We start from the raw sequence: 27,555 nt of genomic DNA on the forward strand, positions 1-27,555 counted from the left end.
TCTGGGATACAAGCTGAAGTTTACTGACAGTGGACGATGGAAAACTGGTCAGGGAAAAAAATTGGAAGGATCACATTTTGTCACAACTTTCACTGCAGTACACAAGATCTTTCTGTGAACAATATGGCTACCATATATGGCAATAAAATATCAATCACTGCACTTCACAATAATTCCTAATATGCAAGTGATTCAGAAATATATGATAATGATGCTATATTACGTTTGCCTTCTTTAAATTCCATTCAAAGATTTTTTTTTAACCTGCGGAAAGTGGCCCCAATGAAAATGGACAGTGTCGCAACACAATTCACTTAATTATGACCAGATCATAATGATTCAAGTTAAAAATATTCTAAGAACAATGACATAAAGACGATTATCTTTTGCTCACAACAGGACAACAATATACTGGTTATCACATTACTGATAGATTCACAGGAATTCATTCACATTATGTTTGGCCAAAATGCGAAACATGGTGTTATTGAGCAGTGAAACAGGTGTGCCTCAAAACCACATCAGAGTTTCTGTTTTTAAACCTTTGGGAAAGTACTGCTTTGCTAATTGAATGTGGGAAGGCAACAATGAATATTTTCCATAGTATTCGGCCTTTTTACTCAGAAAACTACATAATTGGCATGTGAACAGCCCATCTTTAAAGGCAGCTCGGGTTGTTCACAGTGAACTAAGAAATGCCAGGTCAGTGCAACCTTTTACATAAGTAAGCCGGCATCCCGGAACAAAAGGAGGTGGGATCTGTAGCACTACAGCGTCGGCGTGCTGTAGCATTACAGCACTGGCATCCTATGTGAACCCTTTTAGGCTGAAGCCGTTGCAAAACCCATTGGCTCTGATACTACCTACTTTGGTATGACATGGGATTAAAATGACCCCCCACCCAACCTTGTATTTATACAGGTAGGTGAAGAGATTAAAATGCAATTAATTCCTGTCTTTTAACGGCCGTGTAAAAGGGGCTATTGATTTAACAAAGCATCACTCCTAAAATACTTTAGAAGAAGACATTCAAGGTAAGTGCTGAGCTTGTAGTTTAATTTCCAGAGATGGGAAATGGACCGAGAGCAGAGACTTTAGAAAGAGACTGTCAAGGTGAGCACTGAGCTTGTAATTTCATTTCCAGAGGTGGGAATTGGAGCAAGAGCAGGGACTTTAAAAAGAGACCATCAAGGTGAATGCTTAGCCTAACTAATTAACTGTAGTGTAGTCAATAAAAGGAAGGAAGCTGACCACAGGGACCAGTGTAAGAGTGGAACTTAGAAGTTTTGGCTTGAGAGGCTTCAGAGGGAATAAGGCAAGACCCTTCCTCTTTAAACTACTTCAACACAGAGTACTAATTATCAAGATGGCTTGTACTTAAAATTAAACGAGGTTACTGGTAACACAAAAGTTAAATGACATCAAATTATAACTAATTAAATAAAGTACAAATGATGTGGGACCTGGTTGAGTCCACTGGAGTCCACTGGAGTTCAAGGTGACCATATCCGCAACAAGTGCTGGTTACTCAAGGAACTCAGGATCAAAGATGATGTCCTGGAAACTGAGCTTTAAACACTGTGGCACATCAGGGAAGGGAAGAGTTATCTGATGTTGTGCTTCAGGAGGCAGTCACTGCTTTTGGTTTGCAGTCAGAGACAAGAGGGTGTGGCTCTCAGTGTGATCTGAGAGGTCGTACTGGAGAAGCCTCAGCCCTTGAGCTTGTCCAACAGGTCAGAGATTCTTGCTTCCTGTGCAGGCAAGGGTGGAGGATATTAGAGGGATGATCAACCTGACCGTGACACTGTGGTTCAGGGAGCCATTCAAGAGGGAAAAAAAAGAGAAGAGAAATGAAGTAGTAACTGGGGATAGTATAGTCATAGGAATAGATGCTGTTCTCTGTAACTGGGACATCTCAACTGACTTAGAGAGGAATTTGGCAAGGGAGGTGAAAGATCCAGTTGTTGTGGTCCATGTGGGTACCAACGACATGGGTAGAGCAAGCAAAAAGGTTCTGCTGAAGGAATTTGAGCTGCTCAGCTCTAAATTGAAAACCAGAACCAAAGACGCAATAATCTATGGATTACTATCTGAGCCAAGTGCAAATTGGCACAGGATTGATTAAAAACAGTTGTGGGAAAAGTGGATTTGAATTCCTAAATTTAAATTTTAAAAAAAATTTTTAGACATACTGGACAGCATGAAAACAGGCCGTTTGGGCCTACAAAGTCGTGGCCCTAGTCACCCGGTGCCTCCTCAGGCTCCTGGCAGCAATGGGGACATCGGCCTCTTAGTAGAGACAGGTCAGGATACTACATGTACAGGTAGACTCCAACTTACAATCATTTCTATTTAAGATGAGAGTCGTAGAACCAAACCCCATCGTAAGTTGGGGTCTACCTGTATCATGAGCAGTTTTGGGCCCCAAATCCAAGGAATGATGTGCTGGCAGTCAAGAGGCTCAGACAAGACCTATGAGAATGATCCCTGGGATGAGACAGTTAATGCATGAGGAATGTTTGATGGCTCTGGGCAGTACTCACGAGAGTTTAGAATATGAATGTATAATTGACAATCCCATATCTAATTCCAGAGGGTAGAGGTTTTGGGGGGACAAAAACCAATGAGGAGGCATTTCTTTAGCTCGAGGGGTGAATCTGTGAAATTTGTTGCCACAAATGGCCGTGGAGGGCAAGTCATTGGCTAGATTTAGAGCAGAGGCTGATATGTTCTTGATTAATTGAGGGTGTCAAAGGTTATGGGAGAAAGCAGGAGACTGGACTTGAAAGGAAGATTAGATTAGCCATGATTCCAGTAGCAGAGCAGACTCAATGGTCCACATGGCCTAATAATGGTCCTTTCTTTTATTATCTAATTGTCATTGTTCTTGCACTTGAATTTGACATATTATTTCTTTTCATAGTGAATGAGGAAATTTATATGAGAAAATTAAGGGGTCCTCATCAACAGTTGCCAAGGAAACACGGCCAAATCAATTTGAATGACTTTCACAAAAGAAAGGTATTTTGTAACTTTCACCTTCTGTTAATAAAGGTAGCCCTGAGAGCTACACACAGATCTACACACAATGATGCTGTTTGATAAATGCAATTACTACATTTGATTGATTTGCTGGATTCCAAAGTCGCATTTCATCAAGATGATTGAAAATATAGTTAAACACCAATAATCCAGTTTGCAATTGTTCTGCAATACTTTTGTCTTGCTTCTCTACATTCCCCATAACCTCACTGGCCCCTCCTTCCCCACACTCCCCATAACCTCACCAGTCCCTCCATACCTACACTCCCCATAACCTCACCAGTCCCTCCATACCTATACCTACACTCCCCATAACCTCACCAGTCCCTCCATACCCACACACCCCATAACCTCATCGGTCCCTCCACTCCCACACTCCCCATAATCTCACAGGGTCCCTCCACCCCCACACACCCCATAACCTCACTGGTCCCTCCATCCCCACACTCCCCATAACCTCACAGGTTCCCTCCACCCCCACACTCCCCATAACCTCACAGGGTCCCTCCACCCCCACACTCCCCATAACCTCACAGGGTCCCTCCACCCCCACACTCCCCATAACCTCACAGGGTCCCTCCACCCCCACACTCCCCATAACCTCACAGGGTCCCTCCACCCCCACACTCCCCATAACCTCACAGGGTCCCTCCACCCCCCACACTCCCCATAACCTCACTGGTCCCTCCTTCCCGACACTCCCCATAACCTCGCTGGGTCCCTCCACCCCCCACACTCCCCATAACCTCACTGGTCCCTCCACCCCCCCACTCCCCATAACCACATTGAGCCCTCCTTTCCCAGATTATCCATCAACTCATTGGTACTCCATTTCTTCACCTTTAAAACTTTAGATTCAAGGCAAATTTATTGTACATATTATGTTATTTCCATCGACAGAAGAATAAATTGTTGCAGAAGAATAATGTCCAACAGTTCAGAAAATCTGCACGTTCAACATCACTGATGCCCTTAAAGTTTTGTATTAAAGGAATTTTATTGCATCAATCTGGAACTACATTGAGTTATCACCAGATACAGTGCTATGATTTTACTATTTTCCCCCTCACTGTGTACCAGCTTTTTCAGCTGACACACTAGTTACAATCCCTTATATGCATCCGATGGTTTTAAACAATATTGGAAGTCGGACCACCTAACAGTTAAATATTGCCTGTGATCCACAACTGAGGACCCCAGGCCAAGGCACAACAAGGTTACTAAATGCACACTGGGACTGAGAGATGTGGCTGTATTACTTTTGCTTGTCTTAAAAAGACACAATCAGTTCACTGAATTGGTTCTTTCATTGCAGATAAAATGCAAATCACGGCTGAATATCAGTACCATTCAAAGTGACACAAAGAAATCAGCCCCAAATTAAACTTAAAAACTAACACTTTGTCAAAAGAAAACACTTCAAAAATAAAACATGAACATCAAATATAATAAACTTTTAAAGCTTTGGTGAATCATAACGGACCCACATTTCATTCTTAAACCAGTACCTACAAGCATGGACCACTGGATAATTAGCAGGTACTTACTGACCTCCAATTGCACAGTCTCTATTAACAGTGGATAAAACACTGCCATGTCTCACCTCAGGGACCCTAAGTTATGTTTTGGAGCAAACCGAAGAAAAAAAGCTGGAAAGATCCTTCTTCAAAGGATATCTTTATTCACATACATGAGAAACAAGTGTAACGAAACACAAAAATGAACAGTTTGACAAGAATAATTAGATATCAGGCATGAATGCTCTCTGAATTTTCAAGGAATGTTTTCTTTATTTCAATGAACTAGGTACTAGGAGGATCAAGGTCAAGCTAACGCTAAGGTAAAAGAATTGATAATGATCCATTAAGCACCTACCAATTTCCGCCTCTGCTCTGGAATCCCAGTAATGTCGACTGGATTTCGCTCCAATACATTCAAAAATTTCACTTCAGGGACGGCTATTGCACAGATCACATGGACCCACCTAAATAGACAAAAACACTTACTAAATGTTGTTCACAGAATCCCGGATCTAAAAACAAATTGTCTAGATTTTGCACTTTACAGCGATAGTGAAACAATGCACATGATGTTATCTCAAAGTTGCTGCCATTAATTCAAACTCTACTTGTAGGATGTGGGATTTTGTAATCTTTTCCAGTGGAGTCATGAAAATTACTGATGCCGCTGAGAATTTAGTAATTTATTGATTAATTCTGCTGTTAAATAGCTTAAAATCTTTTAATTGAATTGAATTAATTTTTCACGGTGTACTTGGTCATTATTAATTTACTGGTTTGCAAACAAGTGATCTTAAAATTAATTCATTTCAGAGCTGTTGATAACAAAACTTAGTGACATTTAAAATAAGAAGTTCAAGATATTTCAACTTCTATTTAATTAGATGTGCCTGCTCTAGTGTTTAGTAATGTTCTGTAAAATGTATTCTTCATTTCCTGGTTTGTTGTGAGAATTTTCCAATGTAATGAGAACAGTTGCTGGAAGCCAAAAAATTCCTTTTCGTTGATCCCTAAAGCAAATGATGACAGCAGATGTGAAGACCATGCCACAAAAAGCTCGGTATAGAGTTAACATTGAGGTGAATTACTGACACTGTCACTTCACTGGTGACTGGGAAATCTGGGGCCACTGCCTTGGGGCATTCAAGTATTTGTTCCTGGATCACAAAGAATCAGCTACAATTTATTACATTCTTTTCTGTTGGCAAGGCCATTTCTCATCTATGAACCTAACAATAATTTGATACAAAAGAACCAGGAGAAATAAATTAGTGATATTGAATAGTCTATGTATCCTCGTGAAATCATTTTTATCCCAGAGAATTCCTTACATATTGATCTGTTACATTATATGTCATCGGGATTCTATTTCTGAAGGCTTAAACACATGCTTTTCTTTGTAGATTCTTGTTCATATTTTAAAACGAAGCTTTAGATTCATGCTACTGAGGGGTTTTGAGGTAGGGGAGGAAGCACTGGTTGAGGTTGCCAAATAAAGTTTTTGTTACAGGCTTGGAGGTCACTGCAATTAATCATCTTCAATAATGGTGCAGGGCAGATTCATCAGAATGAAAGTTGTGATAAAATTATTAAATTATAAGGGGAAATTAAGTTAGAATAAACATGCCATGAGTTCCTATGAATAGAAATCAGTAAGAAGTGATGTAAGGAGTTTATTTACAACAGGTAGTAAATTAAAATTAGTGACAGTCTGGGGTAAGAGAAAAGGACAGTGGAGAACTGCAACTCTCACTCTCTCTCTCACCCACCCATGCCAAAGAATAATTTGTCAGGATGAGCAAATAAAATTTTCAGAAAGTAAGAACAAGTGAGTTTGTTCATCGTGTTTATATAGTTGTAAGGTCACATAGAAACAGGCTCTGTGGCCCACTTATCTGTGTCAACCAACCTTTTGCTTCTATTTGGCTCACGTCCATCTAAACCTTTCCAATTTATGTATCTGTCTAAATGTCTTTTAAACATTGTAATAGTCTCTGCTTCTACTACTTCCTATGGCAGCACGTTCCACATCTCACCACCCTCTGTGTGAAACACTCATCCTTCAGATCCCTGATAAATTGTTCAGCCCTCACCTTAAAATCTATGCCCTCTCGTTTAAGACTCCCTACTCTCCTGGCAAAAAGCATCACTTTCCAACATCCAAAATTGTACAAAATATTCCATGTCAGACTCACTAACATCCTATATCACCGCATATAGAACAAGAAAATAAACAATTAGTCTAATTGTTCCCCCACCCCACACTCATTTCCATCTATAGGTCCTTAACTCTGCAACTCATGGCTGTTCAAATTTAAAAATGCATTGAAGATTTCCACCTCTCTCCCCTTTCAGGCAGTATTCTCCATCCCCTAATCACCCTCTGGCTGAAAACAGTTTTTTACATCTCCCTTCTTTTCTTCCACCATTTACTTTAAATTAATGCTTCTGATTTGTGACTCCTCTGTGAAGAGAAATATGTCCTTCTTTATTTATACAACCTTGAACCTTCAATTCCAACTGTGGTTCAGTTTTTAAATTTTTAATTAAATTTTACTCAAATCACGGTTGAGACCTGTGCTGCCCCCATTAACCCAGTACGTTTTGAAGGTTGGGAGGAATCTGGGACACCCAAGCAGCTCATGGGAGAACATACAAACTCTGCAAGCAATGCCAAATTCAAACCTTAGCTGCTGGTACTATAATAGCGTCCCTCTATCCGTGCTGCCCAGTACCAGCACTACCTCGTAACTCTTACATTTTAGGCCTCCTCTAATAAAGAAAAACATCACATATACCATTTTAGCCACATAATGATCAATTTGCTACTTTTAAGGACCTGTGTACAGAAACTTCAAGGTCCCTCTATCTTTCTCCTTTAATCACTCACCATTCAATATCCGCTGTATTTTATTCCCATGCTTTACATTTTCAAAAATTACATTTTCTGGCCCAATTGACCAGACCATCAACATCAGTTTTAAGCTTTCCTTATTAACGTCAAACATGCAGCCAATTTTTCTCTCGTCTACAAGCGTGCTTCCCACATTTAAGTCAATATTATGAAACTATAAATGCCACAAAGCAAGAGGCCGAGCATAGAGAACTAACCAGCCTATTCTGTTGGTCTTGTTAAAATTCATCAAAGTGAACAGTCCTCATTAGCTCCTCTTGTTACCTCCTCAAAATAATTCTGTGCTTTATAGCTGAACCCACCCTCAAAAACTAAAGCACAGAGGCCTGTAAATTCTATTGCAAAAACACATTATTTCCATGTACTATTTGATAAAAATTTATTTGGAAATAAATCGAAGCACAATTGGGGTTTCAATAGAATCTGCACTTCACCTTCCAGGTCTTTCATATGTAGGAGCTCACAGGCTTGGCCCCTTGTACAGTGATGCCATCACTGGAACAGGTTAATAAAATAATCTTCATAGTTCTCCTAATTGCCTACTGACATCCATGCCTCACTATAAATTCCACCAATTACATTGCCCAAATCAATTCACTTAGTCCATCTCTTGGTCTCTCTTTCTCCATCTCAGGAAAAATATTCTCTACAGATATTTTCTACACACCTTCCAACTCCCACAGTTATCTCGACTACATCTCTTCACACTCTGTCTCCTGTAAAGATTCAATTTCTTTCTCTTAACTCCCCCACCTCTGTCACACCTGCTTCCAGGATGAATTCTTCCTTTCCAGAACATCCAAGATGACCCCCTTCTTCATAAAAACATGGCTTCCTCTCTATTGCCATTAACTCACCCCTAACCTGCATCTGCTCTATTTCCCACACATCTGTCCTGGCCCCCTACACCTTAGACACAACAAAAACAGGATTTCCCCACCAGCCTCCACATCCAACATATTATCCTCCACAATTTCTGCCACCTACAAAGCGATTCCACCACCAGATACATCTTCCCTTTTCCACTATCTGCAAGGACTGCTTCTTCTGTGACTCCTTGTCCACTCATCCTTTCCCACTATTTAATCCCTCAGTGACCACAGGAAATGCTATACATGCCCACTCCTCCTCCATCACCACCATTTGGGGCCCCAAAAATGTCATTCCAAATGAAGCTGAACTCCTTTATATCAAAGAGACTAAATGTAGACTGTGAGATCACTTGTTCAGCACCTTTGCTTTGTCCACTGCAATAACGGGAACATCGCAGTGGCCAACTATTTTAACTCCACACCCCATTCATACACAGAAATTTCTGTCCACGGCCTCATCCAACCTGAGGTTGGATGCAAATTGGAGAAACAACATCTAACATTCCATCTGGGCACTCTCCAAGCAGATGGCAATAATATCAACTTCTCCAGTTTCCATTAGGCCCCTCCCTGTTTCTCTCTTTCCCTCTATCCCCTTTCCTCCAGCCCCCACCCCCTTCATTCAGAGAGCAATCACTCTCCCTATCACCAGTTTTTTTTTAATCTTCTGCTCTCCCACCCACATCCACCTATGATCTCCTGAGTGTGGCCTGTGCTCCTCCCTTTTTCCCTCCTCTCCTATTCACACCCTTTTATTCAGGTGCCTGCCTGTATTTTGCTCATACCTTGACAAAGGGCTCAGACCTGAAGCACTGGTTACCCTTTACTTCCTATAGATGCTGCATTACCTGCTGTGTTTCTCCAACACTTTTGTGTATTGGACTACAATCACAGTGTCTGCAGTATTTTCTCCTTAACATTAACCTTCTGCAGTCTTTTTGTCATCCTTCAGCCGTCCCAGCACCTTAATCAAGCAGCAATCACAACCCCTTTGCCTGTATTTTGAATGGACTGTTAAGATCCCTGTTCTCCACTACCAACTCATCACACACAAATGCCAACCCTTATCCCTATTTCTGTTCTCTTCCCCTCATTTTCCCCGAGAAGTCCAATGCAACCCTGAGCAGTGACCTCTCATGCCTGCAATGGCAGAATGAACAGAAGAAAGGCTTCTGATCATATTGAGCATCAAAGGCTTCTCAAGTGCACATCACACCTTGGGCCACATACAAGAAGAAAATGTTAGTTAAGCAAATCATCCTCTGGCCTGCTGCACCCCACCGTTCGAAGCCTTTCCTGGCTGATATATCAGCTATGTGTCACACATAAGAACTGCAATGCAAAAAGAGATCATATATTTTCATGATGTCAGTTTGCCTGTTCTCACCAAAGTAATGGTACAAATTTCAAGAACAATGCTGTTTAATCTTAGTTTTTTAGACAAGCTAAAGGCACAATGGATTTCCGAATGTCGCTTTCCTCTGACAAAAGCACAACTTATTTAATCACCATGGCAAAATACAAATCTATTTCTTAAATATGCTTCAATTTACCTTTTGTCAGTAGTACTTTTCAGAGCTCCACCTCGTAGGTTGCACAAACAACAAGCCTGAATCGAGAAACAAAATGCAAAAGTTAAGAAATAGGAATGTTAAAAGGTAATTTTGCTTATTTTGAACAACTAACAGTTAAATTCAACCTCTTAATAGGCAATTTTTAAATACCTCCAAATTAGGCATTTTACTCAGTCCAAACTTTCTAATTTTCCTCAAATTCCCGAAACCAATATCCTTGCTTTATTTTTCTTGATTTACAGGTTTATCATTGCGGTTTAATAGCAACTATTTATAATAACTTGATGGATTTAAGAATATGTTCAGGGAGGGGAATCAAGAATGAATGGGAACAAGATTTAAATATATCAATTCCAGACAAAAACTGGGAAACCACACTTGATCTGTTTAATAAAATATCATTCTGTGCACGACACTGTTTATTATAATTTCCAGTGGTACGTAGAATATATATGTCCAAAGTTAAACTATCTTGTTTTTATTCTGATGTGGATCCACTATGTGATAAATGTAAAATCTTTGAAGCCTCTCTGATTCATATGTTTTGGAAATGTCCAAAACTAAAAGAATTTTGGGAACAAATTCTTCCAAACTTTATCAAAGAGTCTTCAGATTAAATTGGAACGGTGCCCTTTTATTGCTTTATTTGGTTATTTTCAAGAGGAGAATATTTCCTTGAACTTAATTCTTTTACTTCATTGTTAGCCAGACGAGAAGTTTTGATGAAATGGAAAGATAGCTTAGCACCAATTCATATGCAATAGATACAGGATATTATGTTTTGCTTAAGATTGGAGAAATTAGATATAACATTAAAGAGATCAAGAATGAATTTGACAAGATATGGGGCCCATTTATGGACTACTATCATAATTTGAATACATAGACAGGGTGGCTCTGGGGTTTCCTGTCTGATGTCCGGGAGCTGAGACTTGATTCTTTACATATTACTCATTGGTGACTGTGTTTAGTAGGAGGGGTAGGATTAAAAAAGGGTGGAGGGGTTTTGTTTTTATTTTTTTTCTATTTTCCTTTATAAGTAGAAGAGATTAGTCCAATTAGATAACCAACAATGAATGTGCCGTAACATTAGAATATGAGGAAGCTTTCATAAGGGAATTTCCACTTTATTCAAGCATTGTTTACAAGACAATGTATAAATTACTTATAATTCATATTCTCTATTGCATTATATAAAAGTTATGTAACTAATACATAGACAATATATAACATGTAACATTTTTCTCTACCAAATCAATAAAATATTTTAAAAGAAAAAGTATGTTAGAAGGCAGCAAAAATGTTAGTTCCGTCCAAACTGAATCCATAGAACTGAATTCAAAAAACAAAATGTTTCCATTTTCAATTAAAATTTAAATGAGTTTTGATTTCTTTCCCTGTAATAACCATACTATGGTAGATAGACATATATTGTGGTCATTCCCACAGGCTGCTACAGGAGTTCAACAGTGGTTGTTACAACTTATGTAACACAGAATCCTGGACTGACTTTCCAGTGTCCTCTGTCAGCAGATAAGAGATTAAAATTCAGTTAATGACCATGAAATCAGAAAACTATCCAGGTAAGGATGAGCATGGAGTTATAGGATTATCATAAAAACCCATCTGGCTAAATTACATCCTCCTGGGGAGAAAATCTGACGTTTCCACTCAGTTTGGCCAACAAGAGACTCCAAGATTGCAACAATATAGTAAATTGCCTACCAATGTCCACTACAAAACCATTCAGTTGTTTTATAGCAGTATATTTTAAAAAACAGGTACAATGAGTAAAATGCCTGGATTGAACAAGCACTGAAATCAGATATTGCAAAATTATTCTCACCTGGTTATTCTTACAAAGCTTTTCCCATGAACATCTGCAAACTGGTGCCTAAATTGAAAGAACTGCCCCCAAGATGGTTCTCACATTTTAGATCAGCTCACATTAAGCAACAGCCTGACAGAGTCATACAATGTGCCAATTCCTTTGATACAGTCCTTGAGAATATCTTGCTCATCACTGGAGCTGACTCAGTGCCGCAATGGCATGGATCACTCAGTGGCCACCCATTTCAATTCCCCGCCCCATTCCCTCGCCAACATGTCTGTCCATGGCCTCATACACTGCCAGACTGAGACTACCCGCAAATTGGAGGAACATCACCTCAACTTCTGTCTGGCCATCCTCCAACCAAATGGCATGAACATCAACTTCTCTGGTTTCTGTTAACCCCCCCCCCCCCACTTCTTCTTCCCCTGTTGCCTTTCCCCCAATTCTGTCTCTCTTTCCCCTTTTCCCTGTCTCCTTTCACAGAGCCAAAATCAATTCTCACCTCTCTGCTCATCATATCCAATTAAAACCTTTGGTTGCTCTGTACATTTCCCCCTGCCATTCTCAGTCTTTATTCTGACACTTTCCTGTTCTTTGCTTATACCTTGAGGAAGGGCTCAGGCCGGAAACATCAGTAATATATCTTTACCTCATATGGACCCTGTGAGACCAGCTGAGTTCCTCCCGCAGCATTTCTGTGTGTTTTTATTACAATCACCCTATCTGCAGACTTTCATGTTTCACTCGAATTCTCTTTAGTCAACTCCCAAAAGAATTTCATGGCCCCTTTTAGCCTTCCAAATCCCACATTGAGCTCTTTCCTGCCACCTTTATATTTCTCAAAGGAGGTGTTTGATTTTAGCTTTCTAATTATTGCACATGCTTTCTTTTCCTTTTTAACTAAATTCAAGGCCTGTCTTGTCATCTAATATTCCCTTGCCATCCTTGCCCTTCCTCCTTACAGGAACATGTCTGCCTTAAGCTCTGATCAATTGATCCTTAAACAACCCCCATGCATCAGATATGGACTTGTCCAATAACAGTTGCTCCCAATTAACTCCTGTCTAATAATGTTGTAATTTGTCATCCTCCAATTTAGTATTTTCTCACATGGTCCTGACACCCTTACTCATAGCAATCCAGAACAGCTATTCTTAACAGGGCCCCACCCCACCCCCTCAGCAAATTTATTAAAGCTTGGTTTTCTTTTTACATCAAGTAACATTATATTTTTTTTAAAGTAGTCAGGTGGAGGGAAATACAGAATAAATCAAAACTTAACTGCCTCACAGGGAAGGGGGATCCATAAACCGAGCAGAGTACTGGGGGGTGGGGGGTGGATAGACATAGTCGAAAAAAGGATGAGAATAGCTGATCTAGATCACTGATATAAATGACAAATAACAGTCCCAGCATTGATCCTTGAGGCACATCACTTGTCACAGGCCTCCAGTCTGAGAAGCAATCATCCATTCTCTTGGCTTCTCCCATGAAGCCAATGTCGAATCCAGTGTACTACCTCACGATGAATACCAAGCGACTGAACCTTTCTGACTAATCTCCCATGTGGTAACTTGTCAAAGGCCTTACTAAAGTCCACAAAGACCACATTCCCGGCCTTTCCTTCAAGTTCCCCGGTAACCTCCTCAAAAAATTCTAAGATTTGTGAAGCACGACCTACAATGCAGAAAACCATGTTGATTGTCCCTAATCAGTCCCTGACTATCTAAATACTTGTATATCTGAATATCATTATTCTCAACAAATACATCATCAGGATCAATTCAAAGCCTCGAGGCCTTCTTGAACTTAAGCACATACACCACTCCCTTCCTTCCACACAGGTTTCAATCGCAACTTTTCCTTTTCTTATTCTCATACTGTTAGACCCAGAAACAGTCCAGGAAATTTATGAAATACATTTCTATTTGTTGTCCATCTTTCCTCTGGGGAAGAATTTTCTGCAAGGTTCGAAAAGGTCATAGTATTTCAAAGAATACAATTGTCAGTGTCAGGTATCTGTTATGGATGAAATTACAATTGACTTGTTTAAATGATATTATAGGTTCAAAGGATATTTTTTAAAAAGTCAAATCTCACTGCAAAGGATTCACTGCCAGCAAAATCTAGCAACTGCTTGTGTCGCTATTTAACACCCTTTCCTGCACACAAACCCTCAATCAAAGATATCCTATGGCAAAATTCTAGTTGTTTAACCACCAGCATCTGTATTCAGTGCAAAAATTGAGCTTTTGGAGGAAATCTGTGTGTTGGGCAGAATCTGAGAATAGTCAACGTTTTGGTTGAAAACCCCTGCCTCAGAATCGATATGTTCATTTTCCAATCCAACCAAATGGTGCCAGAGACATGTACTGAGGGAACTGAATGCATTCCTGTCACTCAGGGTGGCTTTCCAAATGTTAACTGCAGAACAGCAAACAAGAGAAAATTAAAGTTGTTTTTACTCCTCCTCCCAGGAACGGCATGAAGGGTCTCAATGCAAAACATCATTATTTCCCTCTGTACATGCTGCCAGCTTACCAACTTTCTCCAGCAGCTTTTTTTTTGCTTCAGATTCCAGCATCTGCAGCCTTGAATCTCAGTCGTAGCCTCTCTTTACTCACCTCAAGAAATATGAGTTAATTTAACACAAAGAGGAACATTTGATCAGTACAACATTGGAGGGATGTGAGACCTGTAAACCAAACAGCTGTTTGGAGAGGTAATCCCACAATTCTATTTCTAAATTAATTTGCAAATAACAAAACTTTCAAACCCTGGTTCATTTGAAATTGTTCATTCATTTCTCTCAATGTCTGTACTATAACTGCTACAACCAAGATGACTTGTTGGTCTGAGCAATTCAGGTCTGGATCTCTGTCAGTCCCAATCAACTGTGTAACACACTGCAAGGAATACTTACTGCTGTCCAAGCATTGGCTGTACATCGTGAGCAGGTCCAGCCATCCTTGACTAAATCTGGTCGAATACCATAACAACCTGTAAAGAGAAAACCAGCGGTTGGAAATATTGGCAAACTCACCAATCCTCAAATCTGTGCTTGCTGATCCTATATATTAGTAATTAATCCTCATTTCCTTCAGGATAATGAGTTTAAGATTAGTTTTCACTGCAAAGCTCAAAGGATTCTTCAAAGTTAGGAGTTACAAGTAGAGATGGGGCACAAGAACTACTTGTCATATAAATACTGCTCAACATGCTCAACAATTATTTAACACATGAATATCTGAAAGAATGTCACAATATTCACTTTTTTAGCCCCACTGAAGATGGTACTGGGATTGTTAGGTTGAAATTATAAAGAGAGAGTGGATAGGCTGGGACTTTTCTCCCTGGAATGTAGGAGGCTAAGGGGGCCCTTGTAGAAGATTATTACATCATCGGAGCATCAGAGGCATTGATAAGGGAAATCGTCACAGTCTTTTTCCCAGGTCAGGAGAATCTTAAACTAGCGATCATAGATTTAAAGTGAGAGAAGAAATATTTAAGAAGCCTGAGGGGCATAATTTCCACACAGAGGCAAGCAAGTATATGGAGCAAGTTATCAGAGGAAGTGGTAGAAGCAAGGACAATTGTAACAGTCAAAAGATATTTGGACAGAAGCATGGATGGAAGGATTTAGAGAGCCATGGGCTGCAAATTAGCATAGTTTGGTTGGTAGAGACAGGTTGGTTGGTAGAGACAGGTTGGGCTGAAGGACCTATTTCCTTGCTGCAGAACTCTATGATCCTGTTGATCAAACAGTAAAACCTCAAAATCTACTGCAGGTTAAGTACACAAAACTGAAATGAAAAAAAGTCTATGCTTCAGGAGCATCTCTAAACAAACACATCGTACAAAAACATGGTAAAGTTAACCTTTTATTCAAACATTTCCTCCAGTATAAAGGAGTACCAACAGCATGCCAATGTTGAATGATCAGAATCACTGTCCTGAACTTGAAATTCAATGTAATTCATCTTCGGCAAATGTGCATGATGGTCATGCTACACAATGACTATTTGTGTCGGTAAACAAAGCAATCAATAATTGACATTCCTTTTTTAATATTTTATTTAAGTTTCCATACATTTATTAATATCCAGATACAAAGACAAAATTCATATGTAAAATCAATTATACATATTATATACCCCCTAAAATCCAACCAACCCCCCCCTCCCCATATAATAATCCCAAAAGAAAAAAACAAAAAGGAAAAAAGATAGAAAGAAAAAGAAAATATAATCAAAGAAAACAAACAAACAAACCTTGTTACCAAAATATAACCACCATTCACACAGCTTTGTCTTTCCAATATTATTCATTTACTTATCCCAAGCAGTTGGCAAGGTTCAATGAGGTTTAGGGAAAACCCTTTAAAAGTTAATACCCACAATGTCTAAGTATGGGCACCAAATTTTCAAAAAAGTATGATATTTATTCCTTAAATTATATGTAATTTTCTCAAGAGGTATACAACTTCGTATTTCTGCATGCTGTCTTTCCGTTTCTAAATGCAAATTTGATTTCCATGTCGCTGCTATATATTTTCTTGCAACTGCTAATGCAATTTTCATAAATTTCTTTTGACAAAAATTCAATTTCAATATTGGTTTTATCACTGAAATATTACCCAATAAAAAGAGCATTGGATCTTGTGGAAATTTGTTCTCGAATTTTTCCTAATTCTGTCCAAAATAGCCTCAATTTTGAACATGACCATGTAGAATGTTTAAAAAGTCCCTATCTCTTGACTACATATAAAATATTTATCTGATAAATCTGATTTCAATCTATTTAATTTTTGTGGTGTAAGATATAGTTGATGTAAAAAAAATTATACTGAACCAATCTATAACATATATTGTATTTGACATACTATCATAACAAAATTCCAGCCAATTTTTCTCCCCAATACATATTTAAACCTGTTTCCCATCTTTGTCTAGATCTATGTCTTCCCTGCTTTCAAGTTCCCTTTTGCAATAATACATACATGGCAGAAAAAAAATTCTTAATAGATTATTAAAGTTTCTGTTTGACTCCTTTCAGGCAATAACATTGTTAGACCCAGTTTATCTCATAAATATGCTTTTATGTGATAATAACAAAATATTGTATTATTTTGTATTCTGTATTTATTTTTTTAATTGATTAAATGACATTAAATTTCCTCCTGTCTAACAATCTGCTATATTTCTAATTCCATTAGAGAACCAAATATTAAAAAGTCGATTATTCATTGTAAATGGGTGTAAATGGGATAAGCTTATTTTGAATCATGATTTATCTTATTCCTTATATTATTCAAATGCTACAACAGTGGTGTATCCTTCTCCGGATATTAATCTCGATTCCCATTGATATATATAAAATTTTTTGGTGTCTTCTCTCCTATCTTATTCATCTCTATCTTCAAAAAAAGAGAGAAATCTCATGAGTGTAGCTTTATAATAATTTTTTAAATTTCTAAGTTGTAGAGCTCTTAATTCATATTTCCATGTTAATCTTTCTAACGAAAATGTTGGCATCTTGCAATTCCAAAGATATTTTTAACATATTTATTTAATTCCTGAAAAGTTTATGTGGAAGATATATAGACAATGTTTGAAAAAGATATTGCACTCTTGGAAATTTATTCATTTTATACAATTAACTCTTCCCAATAATGTTATTGGTAATTCCATCCATTATTTTAAATCATCATCAATTTTCTTAAGTAAAGGGGTATAGTTCAATTAAAATGCTATTTAAATTATTATCTACTTGTATCCCTAAATATTTTATTCCATTCATCGGCCATTTAAATTGGGTATTTCTTTTACACTGAGTATAATCACTTCTAATAAGAGGCATAATCTCACTTTTATCCCAATTTACTTTATAACCAGATAGTGTTCTATATTCTTTTAACTTTAAATATAATTTACATAATAAGCCTTCCAGTTCCATCAAATGAATTATTACATAATCTGTGAATAAATTAATCTTATATTCCTCTCTACCAACTTTAAAACCTATGATATCAGAATCAGATCAAATCAGTTCTGCTAATGGATTGATTGCTAAAATAAATAGAGCTGGAGATAATGGACACCCCTGTCTGCTAGATTGAGTTAAATGAAAAGGCGTAGACATTTTCCCATTTGTTACAACTTTAGCTTTTGGTTTATTATATAAAGCTTTAATCCAATTTGCAAATATTGGTCTGAATCCAAACTTTTCAAGTACTTTAAATAAAAATTCTAATCTATCAAACATTTTTTCCACATCTAAAGCCACTGCTACACTTGGCTCTCTTTTGTGCCAATTGTATTATTACTCAATAATCTAGTCACATTATCTGCTGATTTTTTTTTAAACCAGTCTGGTTTATTAATTTTGGTAAATAATTTGTCAACCTATTTGCTAACAACTTTGCTACTATTTTATAATCTGCATTTAATAATGAAATAGGTCTGTATGATGATGGGTTTTTTTAGTATTATAATTATTATTGCCATCTTAAAAGATTCCAGACAGGTATGTGTTTCAGCCACCTGTCCCAATACCCCCGTAATGGGGAAATTAAAAAAAAATTCTTTAAAGTCTTTATAAAATTCAGGGGAGAAATCATCCACTCCCGGAGACATTACTTTGTAATGAGCTCAGTGTTTCCCTGAACTCTGTTGAGGTGGGCAACCAATTCTCTCTGCTCTTCCAAATTTAATTTAGGTAAACTTATTTGTGACAAAAAAAGATCCATTTTATTATTATCATTTAAAGACTCTGAATGATATAATTTTGTATAAAATTGTTTGAAATTTTCATTGATTTCTTAAGGTTTATGTCATTAAATTATGATAATTTTTAGTTTCAATAACCGTTCTCAATATTGTCCTGTTTTTAACTGCTATGCAAGAACCTTATGTCCCCTTTCACCCAGTTCATAATACCTCTGTTCAGTTCTCATTATCGCTTTCTGTGTTCTACCTGTTTCTAGAGTATTGTACTGAAGCTTTTTATTAAAAAGCCATCTTCATTTTTCCTCATTTACTTGTCACCGTAGATACTTTTCTAAATTCGTTATCTCTGTCTCTAATTGTTCTACTTCTTTCATATAATCCTTCATAATTTTAGAAGTAAAATTTATTATTTGACCTTGTAAATACGCTTTCATTGTGCCCCATAAAATAAAATTATTAGTAACTGAATTAGAATTGATCTTAAAAAAATTCTTATTTGTCTTCTAATAAATTCACAAAAATCTTTTCTATTTAATAATAGAATTGAACCTCCACCTGTAATCTGATTTTTATATATCTAACATTGTTATTGTCAACAACAAAGGAGAATGATCAGATAAAATTCTTGTTTTCTAAACATCTTGTTGAATTCTACCTTGAAGTTGAACAGATATTAAAAAACAAATCACTCCTAGAGTAAGAATCAGGCGTATTTGAATAAAATGAGTAATCTCTTTCTCTTGAATGAATTCTATTAAATTTAAATCATTCATTAATAACAATGTGGCTTTGGCTGCTTTTATCCTTATTATTGCTCTTGTTGATCTACCTAAAACTGGATCAAAACAAAAATTGAAATCTACACTTATGAATATATTTTCATGAGCATTTGCTAAATTTAAAAATGTTTCTTGTATAAATTTCTCAACTACATTCAATGCATATATATTCATAAGTGTCCAGTATTCTGAAAAAAAATTGACAATGTACCATATCTCCCTGCAGGATCAGTAACTACATTTTGTATTTTAACTGGAAGATTCTTATTTATTTAAATTGCTACTCCCCTTGTTTTTGAATTAAATCAAGAAGCCGCAACACATCCTTCCTAATCTCTTTTTAACCTGATATTCTTTTGCAATTAAATGAGTTTCTTGCAGAAAGGCTATTTAAACTTACATTTTTTTGATATGTGCCAATATCCTCTTCCTTTTATAATTGACATTGAAGGGATTCTTCAATTGCTGTGTGATCTCCTTTATCAAATGAAAATGCAGGAAATGACTGGTAGAAGCGAAGATCTAATTTGCTTTTGGGGATAATGCAAAGGATAGAAGAATTCCTTCAATGCAATTTGGAGACACTTCAAAGCTATCTTGTAACCACAAATTCAGGATCAGATTTCTATATTGACTGCAGGCTCTTCTAATTATCAGAGATTTAAAGCTTCTTTGCAATTACTTATGAAAATGGATGGGCAGAATGATTAAACCGGACTAAAAATAACTTGCCACATTTTCTTGCCCCATTCCACTCTTGTTCATTTGGTTTGAAACTCTCACTTTTCGTAGGTGACACTCAGTTCCAAAAAGAAAATCAGATTATGAAGGCGCTCACTACAGATGTTGCAAAAAGGCCCAGTTTATCACGTGCAAAAACAAAATAAAGAATCGCACCTCATTTGCACCAGTTCCTGCACAAAAAAAGATTGCCAACTCTGTGTGTTTATTCACAAGAATGTCAGCAAAATTTAGAATTTAGCATCCAAACAACTAAAACATATGGCTCATCAACGCCAAAATAAATCCCGAATACAGTAGACAGGGAAAATAAATAATGAGCCTCAACAATCATCTCATGGACCTCATGGGAAACAAGTAAACTATGGGCTTATAGCCAGCAGCTGTTGCTGGGATAAGTTCAAACATGGGTGTGAATTTATATCTGTCAGTTTTCTATACAATTTAATTCTATTTATACGTTGACATTCTGTTGGAGATGGTGTAAAATTCCATTTCTTGAATTTAAATTCAACACAGCTAAAAATCTGGGTTTTCTCATTTATTTTGAGATTGGATTGCAGAAATAGCTAATATCTAACTACCGCTCAAAGAATGAACTGGTAAACAAGCTGTGCTGGGGGGGTGGGGGAGGGGGGGGGGAAGAGACCACTTCAGAGAATGATAACACATTTTTCTGGGCCATAGCATTGTAGATCCACTGAGGTTGTACCAGATACCAAGGAGGGGAGGAACACTGGTGGTGGGGGGTCACAACTTTGCAAAACTGAAGAAATGCAGTCAGAAGCATTATTTTCTCATTTAGGATATTAAGTAGTCGGCTTCAGACAGTGATTCCATGACTGAGATTCATCTCAACAGCCGAAAATACAAGTCATTTATCTCATTTATTGTTTGTGAAACCTTTTGTATTGGCCAATTCAATAGGAACAACTCTAATTTAATACTATTATTGGCTGTGAAGCATTTTGAGATCTCAGGGATTCTAAAGGCACCAAGTTAATCTATTCCTTCATTTATTACTTCTCTATTAAGTGAATACAAGTTTGAGAGAATTTCTAACTTTTATATAACAGAATTTAAGCTGTGAAAATCAATTTACAGTAAACTTTCTGCTTTCCCAATGTCAATGGGATACTGGTTCAATTTAGTCTTACATTTAAAAAGAACAGAGCTAGCAAGTGTGGCGACATTTTGCAAGCTACTTCAAGCCGATCTTCTCTTTACATAAAATATGATAATTCTATTCTGCTTTGAAATTTTCTTTCATGCTTGGAGGTCCTCGAACCACCAAGACAACTTTATTCCCAACCTTGCAACCCGCATGATCAGACCCAACCTGCTGAAGTACACGTCACTGGCCAAACCAAGTCCCAACAAAACAAAAAGCTCAACCCCCGAAGTCCTCAAAACTAATGGTGACCTGTTCTCTGCTTCCATTACAAGTACAATTGGTTGCCCAACGCAAATCGTGAACTTCCCGCGTCTGTGTGGGTTTTCCCCGGGGGCTCCAGTTTCCTCCCATCTTTTGAAATATATTGAGGGTGTAGGTTAATTGGGTGGCGTGGACCCCTGGGCTAAAATGGCCTGTTACCATGCTGTATGTCTGTATGGTGAGAAAGCGGGATTGTGACATTGAGATAAAAGATTGTACTTATTTCTTCTCATGTTAGCAATAGTATTGAAAAGTAGAACTGGATGATAGCACTGAACAGCCTGATCCTGCTCTAACACTTCAATAAGTTCCCCACCTACAGGTCGCCATTGACAAAATAACTCAACTGGAGTAACTACATAACTGCTGCAGCTGTGAGAACATGTCAGAGGCTTGTTATTCCCGCTGATATCCAATATTTTATTTATTATCAAGTACATGAAACAAAAAAAAATCTTTCCTTTGTTTTCCCATGAAGGCAAAAAGTAATGGAATAGTCCAATGCCATTATTAAAACAAGTAAAAGAGAGTCTTACCAGAAATTAGCTGCTTCAGCATTTAGATGCTTATATTCAACACCTCATCGCAGTATTCATGGCACATCAGGATCACATTCTTTCCTTGCTTGGATGAATTCAACTCCAACAATACTCAAAGCACTGAACAGCATCCAAAACAAAAGCAGCACCATCCACTACCTTAAATATTCATCCCCTCCGTCAACAATACCTCCAGTGCATCATAGTTATCAGTGTGGGCCACTCTGAAAGCACCTTTCAAACCAATTGACCTCCAACACAAAACAGGGCAAGACAAATGGTGCACAAGAAAACCAAATCCCGGTTCTTCTCAAAATCACACTCTATCCTGACCAGGAAAATAAGTAATCCTTCCTTCATTCTCATTGGCTCTGAATCCTTGAAGTTCCTATCCAATAGCTTTATGGGAATGCATTAAACAGGGACTGTTGCAGTTCAAAAATGTTTAATTAAGGATGGGCAATAAATTCTGGTCTTGCTGAGGACTCCCACATTACAAATAATAAACAAATCCAAAAAAAGTCTTTAATCATTGGGAGATAAATTTTGTTCAAAATTAATGCAAGGAACACATTATTTTCAAAGGTATTCCATTTTCAGTCTCTTCTACATACTAACTTTTCTGATCCACGAAATGGTCAATCTATCTGTAGGACAGCTAATTTGTTGACAATTTTGAGATGCTTAACTGGGGAAAACAGAAATCCTGTAGCATAGAGTCTGGGAAATGTGGGAAGAAATGTTTAATTGTCCATTCCAATAGGGAATAATTGCCAAAGGTACTTAAAAGATCAACCAACAAGCATGACATCTGAATGAATTGAATAAATGTGTTTCAATTAGTGAGAAAAATAAGAAAGTTGAGGTGTCGGCAAATTCGATGGATAATCGTAGTCCACAGTCCATAGAAAAGTTTGATGTTAATAATGACAATCAATGGCTAAACAAAAAGTAGGATCTTAAAATTTCAATTTATATTTTACAGTTAGATGTACAATATGTTTCTGATTCATACGAAAGCCACTTTACCGAAATGACCAGTTATCTGTGAAATGTTTTGGCGGTGACGACGTCACAAGTTGAAAAAAAATTGATTTTTTTTTAAACTGCCTTGCTCAAGTGGGACTCTGACGCACTGTTAGTGCCATTTTGAATCCAATGGAGCTCACATATACTCAAGTGGGACTCTGACGCACTCTTAGTGCCATTTTGAATCCAATGGAGTTCACATATAGTCAAGTGGGACTTTGACGCACTGTTAGTGCCATTTTGAATCCAATGGAGCTCCCATATACTCAAGTGGGACTCTGACGCACTGTTAGTGCCATTTTGAATCCAATGGAGTTCACATATAGTCAAGTGGGACTTTGACGCACTGTTAGTGCCATTTTGAATCCAATGGAGCTCACATATACTCAAGTGGGACTCTGACGCACTGTTAGTGCCATTTTGAATCCAATGGAGTTCACATATAGTCAAGTGGGACTTTGACGCACTGTTAGTGCCATTTTGAATCCAATGGAGCTCACATATACTCAAGTGGGACTCTGACGCACTGTTAGTGCCATTTTGAATCCAATGGAGCTCACATATACTCAAGTGGGACTCTGACGCACTGTTAGTGCCATTTTGAATCCAATGGAGCTCACATATACTCAAGTGGGACTCTGACGCACTGTTAGTGCCATTTTGAATCCAATGGAGTTCACATATAGTCAAGTGGGACTTTGACGCACTGTTAGTGCCATTTTGAATCCAATGGAGCTCACATATACTCAAGTGGGACTCTGACGCACTGTTAGTGCCATTTTGAATCCAATGGAGCTCACATATACTCAAGTGGGACTCTGACGCACTGTTAGTGCCATTTTGAATCCAATGGAGTTCACATATAGTCAAGTGGGACTTTGACGCACTGTTAGTGCCATTTTGAATCCAATGGAGCTCCTATATACTCAAGTGGGACTCTGACGCACTGTTAGTGCCATTTTGAATCCAATGGAGTTCACATATAGTCAAGTGGGACTTTGACGCACTGTTAGTGCCATTTTGAATCCAATGGAGCTCACATATACTCAAGTGGGACTCTGACGCACTGTTAGTGCCATTTTGAATCCAATGGAGTTCACATATAGTCAAGTGGGACTTTGACGCACTGTTAGTGCCATTTTGAATCCAATGGAGCTCACATATACTCAAGTGGGACTCTGACGCACTGTTAGTGCCATTTTGAATCCAATGGAGCTCACATATACTCAAGTGGGACTCTGACGCATTGTTAGTGCCATTTTGAATCCAATGGAGTTCACATATAGTCAAGTGGGACTTTGACGCACTGTTAGTGCCATTTTGAATCCAATGGAGCTCCCATATACTCAAGTGGGACTCTGACGCACTGTTAGTGCAATTTTGAATCCAATGGAGTTCACATATAGTCAAGTGGGACTTTGACGCACTGTTAGTGCCATTTTGAATCCAATGGAGCTCCCATATACTCAAGTGGGACTCTGACGCACTGTTAGTGCCACTTTGAATCCAATGGAGTTCACATATAGTCAAGTGGGACTTTGACGCACTGTTAGTGCCATTTTGAATCCAATGGAGCTCACATATACTCAAGTGGGACTCTGACGCACTGTTAGTGCCATTTTGAATCCAATGGAGCTCACATATACTCAAGTGGGACTCTGACGCACTGTTAGTGCCATTTTGAATCCAATGGAGCTCACATATACTCAAGTGGGACTCTGACGCACTGTTAGTGCCATTTTGAATCCAATGGAGTTCACATATAGTCAAGTGGGACTTTGACGCACTGTTAGTGCCATTTTGAATCCAATGGAGCTCCCATATACTCAAGTGGGACTCTGACGCACTGTTAGTGCCATTTTGAATCCAATGGAGTTCACATATAGTCAAGTGGGACTTTGACGCACTGTTAGTGCCATTTTGAATCCAATGGAGCTCACATATACTCAAGTGGGACTCTGACGCACTGTTAGTGCCATTTTGAATCCAATGGAGTTCACATATAGTCAAGTGGGACTTTGACGCACTGTTAGTGCCATTTTGAATCCAATGGAGCTCGCATATACTCAAGTGGGACTCTGACGCACTGTTAGTGCCATTTTGAATCCAATGGAGCTCACATATACTCAAGTGGGACTCTGACGCACTGTTAGTGCCATTTTGAATCCAATGGAGTTCACATATAGTCAAGTGGGACTTTGACGCACTGTTAGTGCCATTTTGAATCCAGTGGAGCTCCCATATACTCAAGTGGGACTCTGACGCACTGTTAGTGCCATTTTGAATCCAATGGAGTTCACATATAGTCAAGTGGGACTTTGACGCACTGTTAGTGCCATTTTGAATCCAATGGAGCTCCCATATACTCAAGTGGGACTCTGACGCACTGTTAGTGCCATTTTGAATCCAATGGAGTTCACATATAGTCAAGTGGGACTTTGACGCACTGTTAGTGCCATTTTGAATCCAATGGAGCTCCCATATACTCAAGTGGGACTCTGACGCACTGTTAGTGCCATTTTGAATCCAATGGAGTTCACATATAGTCAAGTGGGACTTTGACGCACTGTTAGTGCCATTTTGAATCCAATGGAGCTCCCATATACTCAAGTGGGACTCTGACGCACTGTTAGTGCCATTTTGAATCCAATGGAGCTCCCATATACTCAAGTGGGACTCTGACGCACTGTTAGTGCCATTTTGAATCCAATGGAGTTCACATATAGTCAAGTGGGACTCTGACGCACTGTTAGTGCCATTTTAAATCCAATGGAGTTCACATATAGTCAAGTGGGACTTTGACGCACTGTTAGTGCCATTTTGAATCCAATGGAGCTCCCATATACTCAAGTGGGACTCTGACGCACTGTTAGTGCCATTTTGAATCCAATGGAGCTCACATATAGTCAAGTGGGACTCTGACGCACTGTTGGTGCCATTTTGAATCCAATGGAGTTCACATATAGTCAAGTGGGACTCTGACGCACTGTTGGTGCCATTTTGAATCCAATGGAGCTCACATATACTCAAGTGGGACTCTGACGCACTGTTAGTGCCATTTTGAATCCAATGGAGCTCCCATATACTCAAGTGGGACTCTGACGCACTGTTAGTGCCATTTTGAATCCAATGGAGCTCACATATACTCAAGTGGGACTCTGACGCACTGTTAGTGCCATTTTGAATCCAATGGAGCTCCCATATACTCAAGTGGGACTCTGACGCACTGTTAGTGCCATTTTGAATCCAATGGAGCTCCCATATACTCAAGTGGGACTCTGACGCACTGTTAGTGCCATTTTGAATCCAATGGAGTTCACATATAGTCAAGTGGGACTCTGACGCACTGTTAGTGCCATTTTGAATCCAATGGAGCTCACATATACTCAAGTGGGACTCTTACGCACTGTTAGTGCCATTTTGAATCCAATGGAGCTCACATATACTCAAGTGGGACTCTGACGCACTGTTAGTGCCATTTTGAATCCAATGGAGCTCACATATACTCAAGTGGGACTCTGACGCACTGTTAGTGCCATTTTAAATCCAATGGAGTTCACATATAGTCAAGTGGGACTTTGACGCACTGTTAGTGCCATTTTGAATCCAATGGAGCTCCCATATACTCAAGTGGGACTCTGACGCACTGTTAGTGCCATTTTGAATCCAATGGAGTTCACATATAGTCAAGTGGGACTCTGACGCACTGTTAGTGCCATTTTAAATCCAATGGAGTTCACATATAGTCAAGTGGGACTTTGACGCACTGTTAGTGCCATTTTGAATCCAATGGAGCTCCCATATACTCAAGTGGGACTCTGACGCACTGTTAGTGCCATTTTGAATCCAATGGAGTTCACATATAGTTAAGTGGGACTTTGACGCACTGTTAGTGCCATTTTGAATCCAATGGAGCTCCCATATACTCAAGTGGGACTCTGACGCACTGTTAGTGCCATTTTGAATCCAATGGAGTTCACATATAGTCAAGTGGGACTTTGACGCACTGTTGGTGCCATTTTGAATCCAATGGAGTTCACATATAGTCAAGTGGGACTCTGACGCACTGTTGGTGCAATTTTGAATCCAATGGAGTTCACATATAGTCAAGTGGGACTCTGACGCACTGTTAGTGCCATTTTGAATCCAATGGAGCTCACATATAGTCAAGTGGGACTCTGACGCACTGTTGGTGCCATTTTGAATCCAATGGAGTTCACATATAGTCAAGTGGGACTCTGACGCACTGTTGGTGCCATTTTGAATCCAATGGAGTTCACATATAGTCAAGTGGGACTTTGACGCACTGTTAGTGCCATTTTGAATCCAATGGAGCTCCCATATACTCAAGTGGGACTCTGACGCACTGTTAGTGCCATTTTGAATCCAATGGAGCTCACATATACTCAAGTGGGACTCTGACGCACTGTTAGTGCCATTTTGAATCCAATGGAGCTCCCATATGCTCAAGTGGGACTCTAACGCACTGTTAGTGCCATTTTGAATCCAATGGAGCTCCCATATACTCAAGTGGGACTCTGACGCACT

General features: G+C 38.6%; 1 protein-coding gene across 2 annotated transcripts in view; it reads right to left on the reverse strand.

Moving 5' to 3' along the window:
- LOC138759023 (lysine-specific demethylase 4B-like) overlaps positions 1-27,555 on the reverse strand; it is a 445,720-nt gene that overhangs the window by 40,869 nt on the left and 377,296 nt on the right. For both annotated transcript variants that reach the window (XM_069928806.1, XM_069928805.1), the window contains exons 15-17: positions 14,680-14,756; positions 9,902-9,957; positions 4,918-5,026 (exon numbers count right to left, since the gene is read on the reverse strand). In XM_069928806.1, coding sequence (XP_069784907.1) covers positions 4,918-5,026; positions 9,902-9,957; positions 14,680-14,756 — 242 coding nt within the window. The remainder of the gene's footprint in view (positions 1-4,917; positions 5,027-9,901; positions 9,958-14,679; positions 14,757-27,555) is intronic.

The sequence above is a fragment of the Narcine bancroftii genome, chromosome 3, assembly GCF_036971445.1.
Source record: "Narcine bancroftii isolate sNarBan1 chromosome 3, sNarBan1.hap1, whole genome shotgun sequence".
NCBI classification, from domain to species: Eukaryota; Metazoa; Chordata; class Chondrichthyes; order Torpediniformes; family Narcinidae; genus Narcine; species Narcine bancroftii.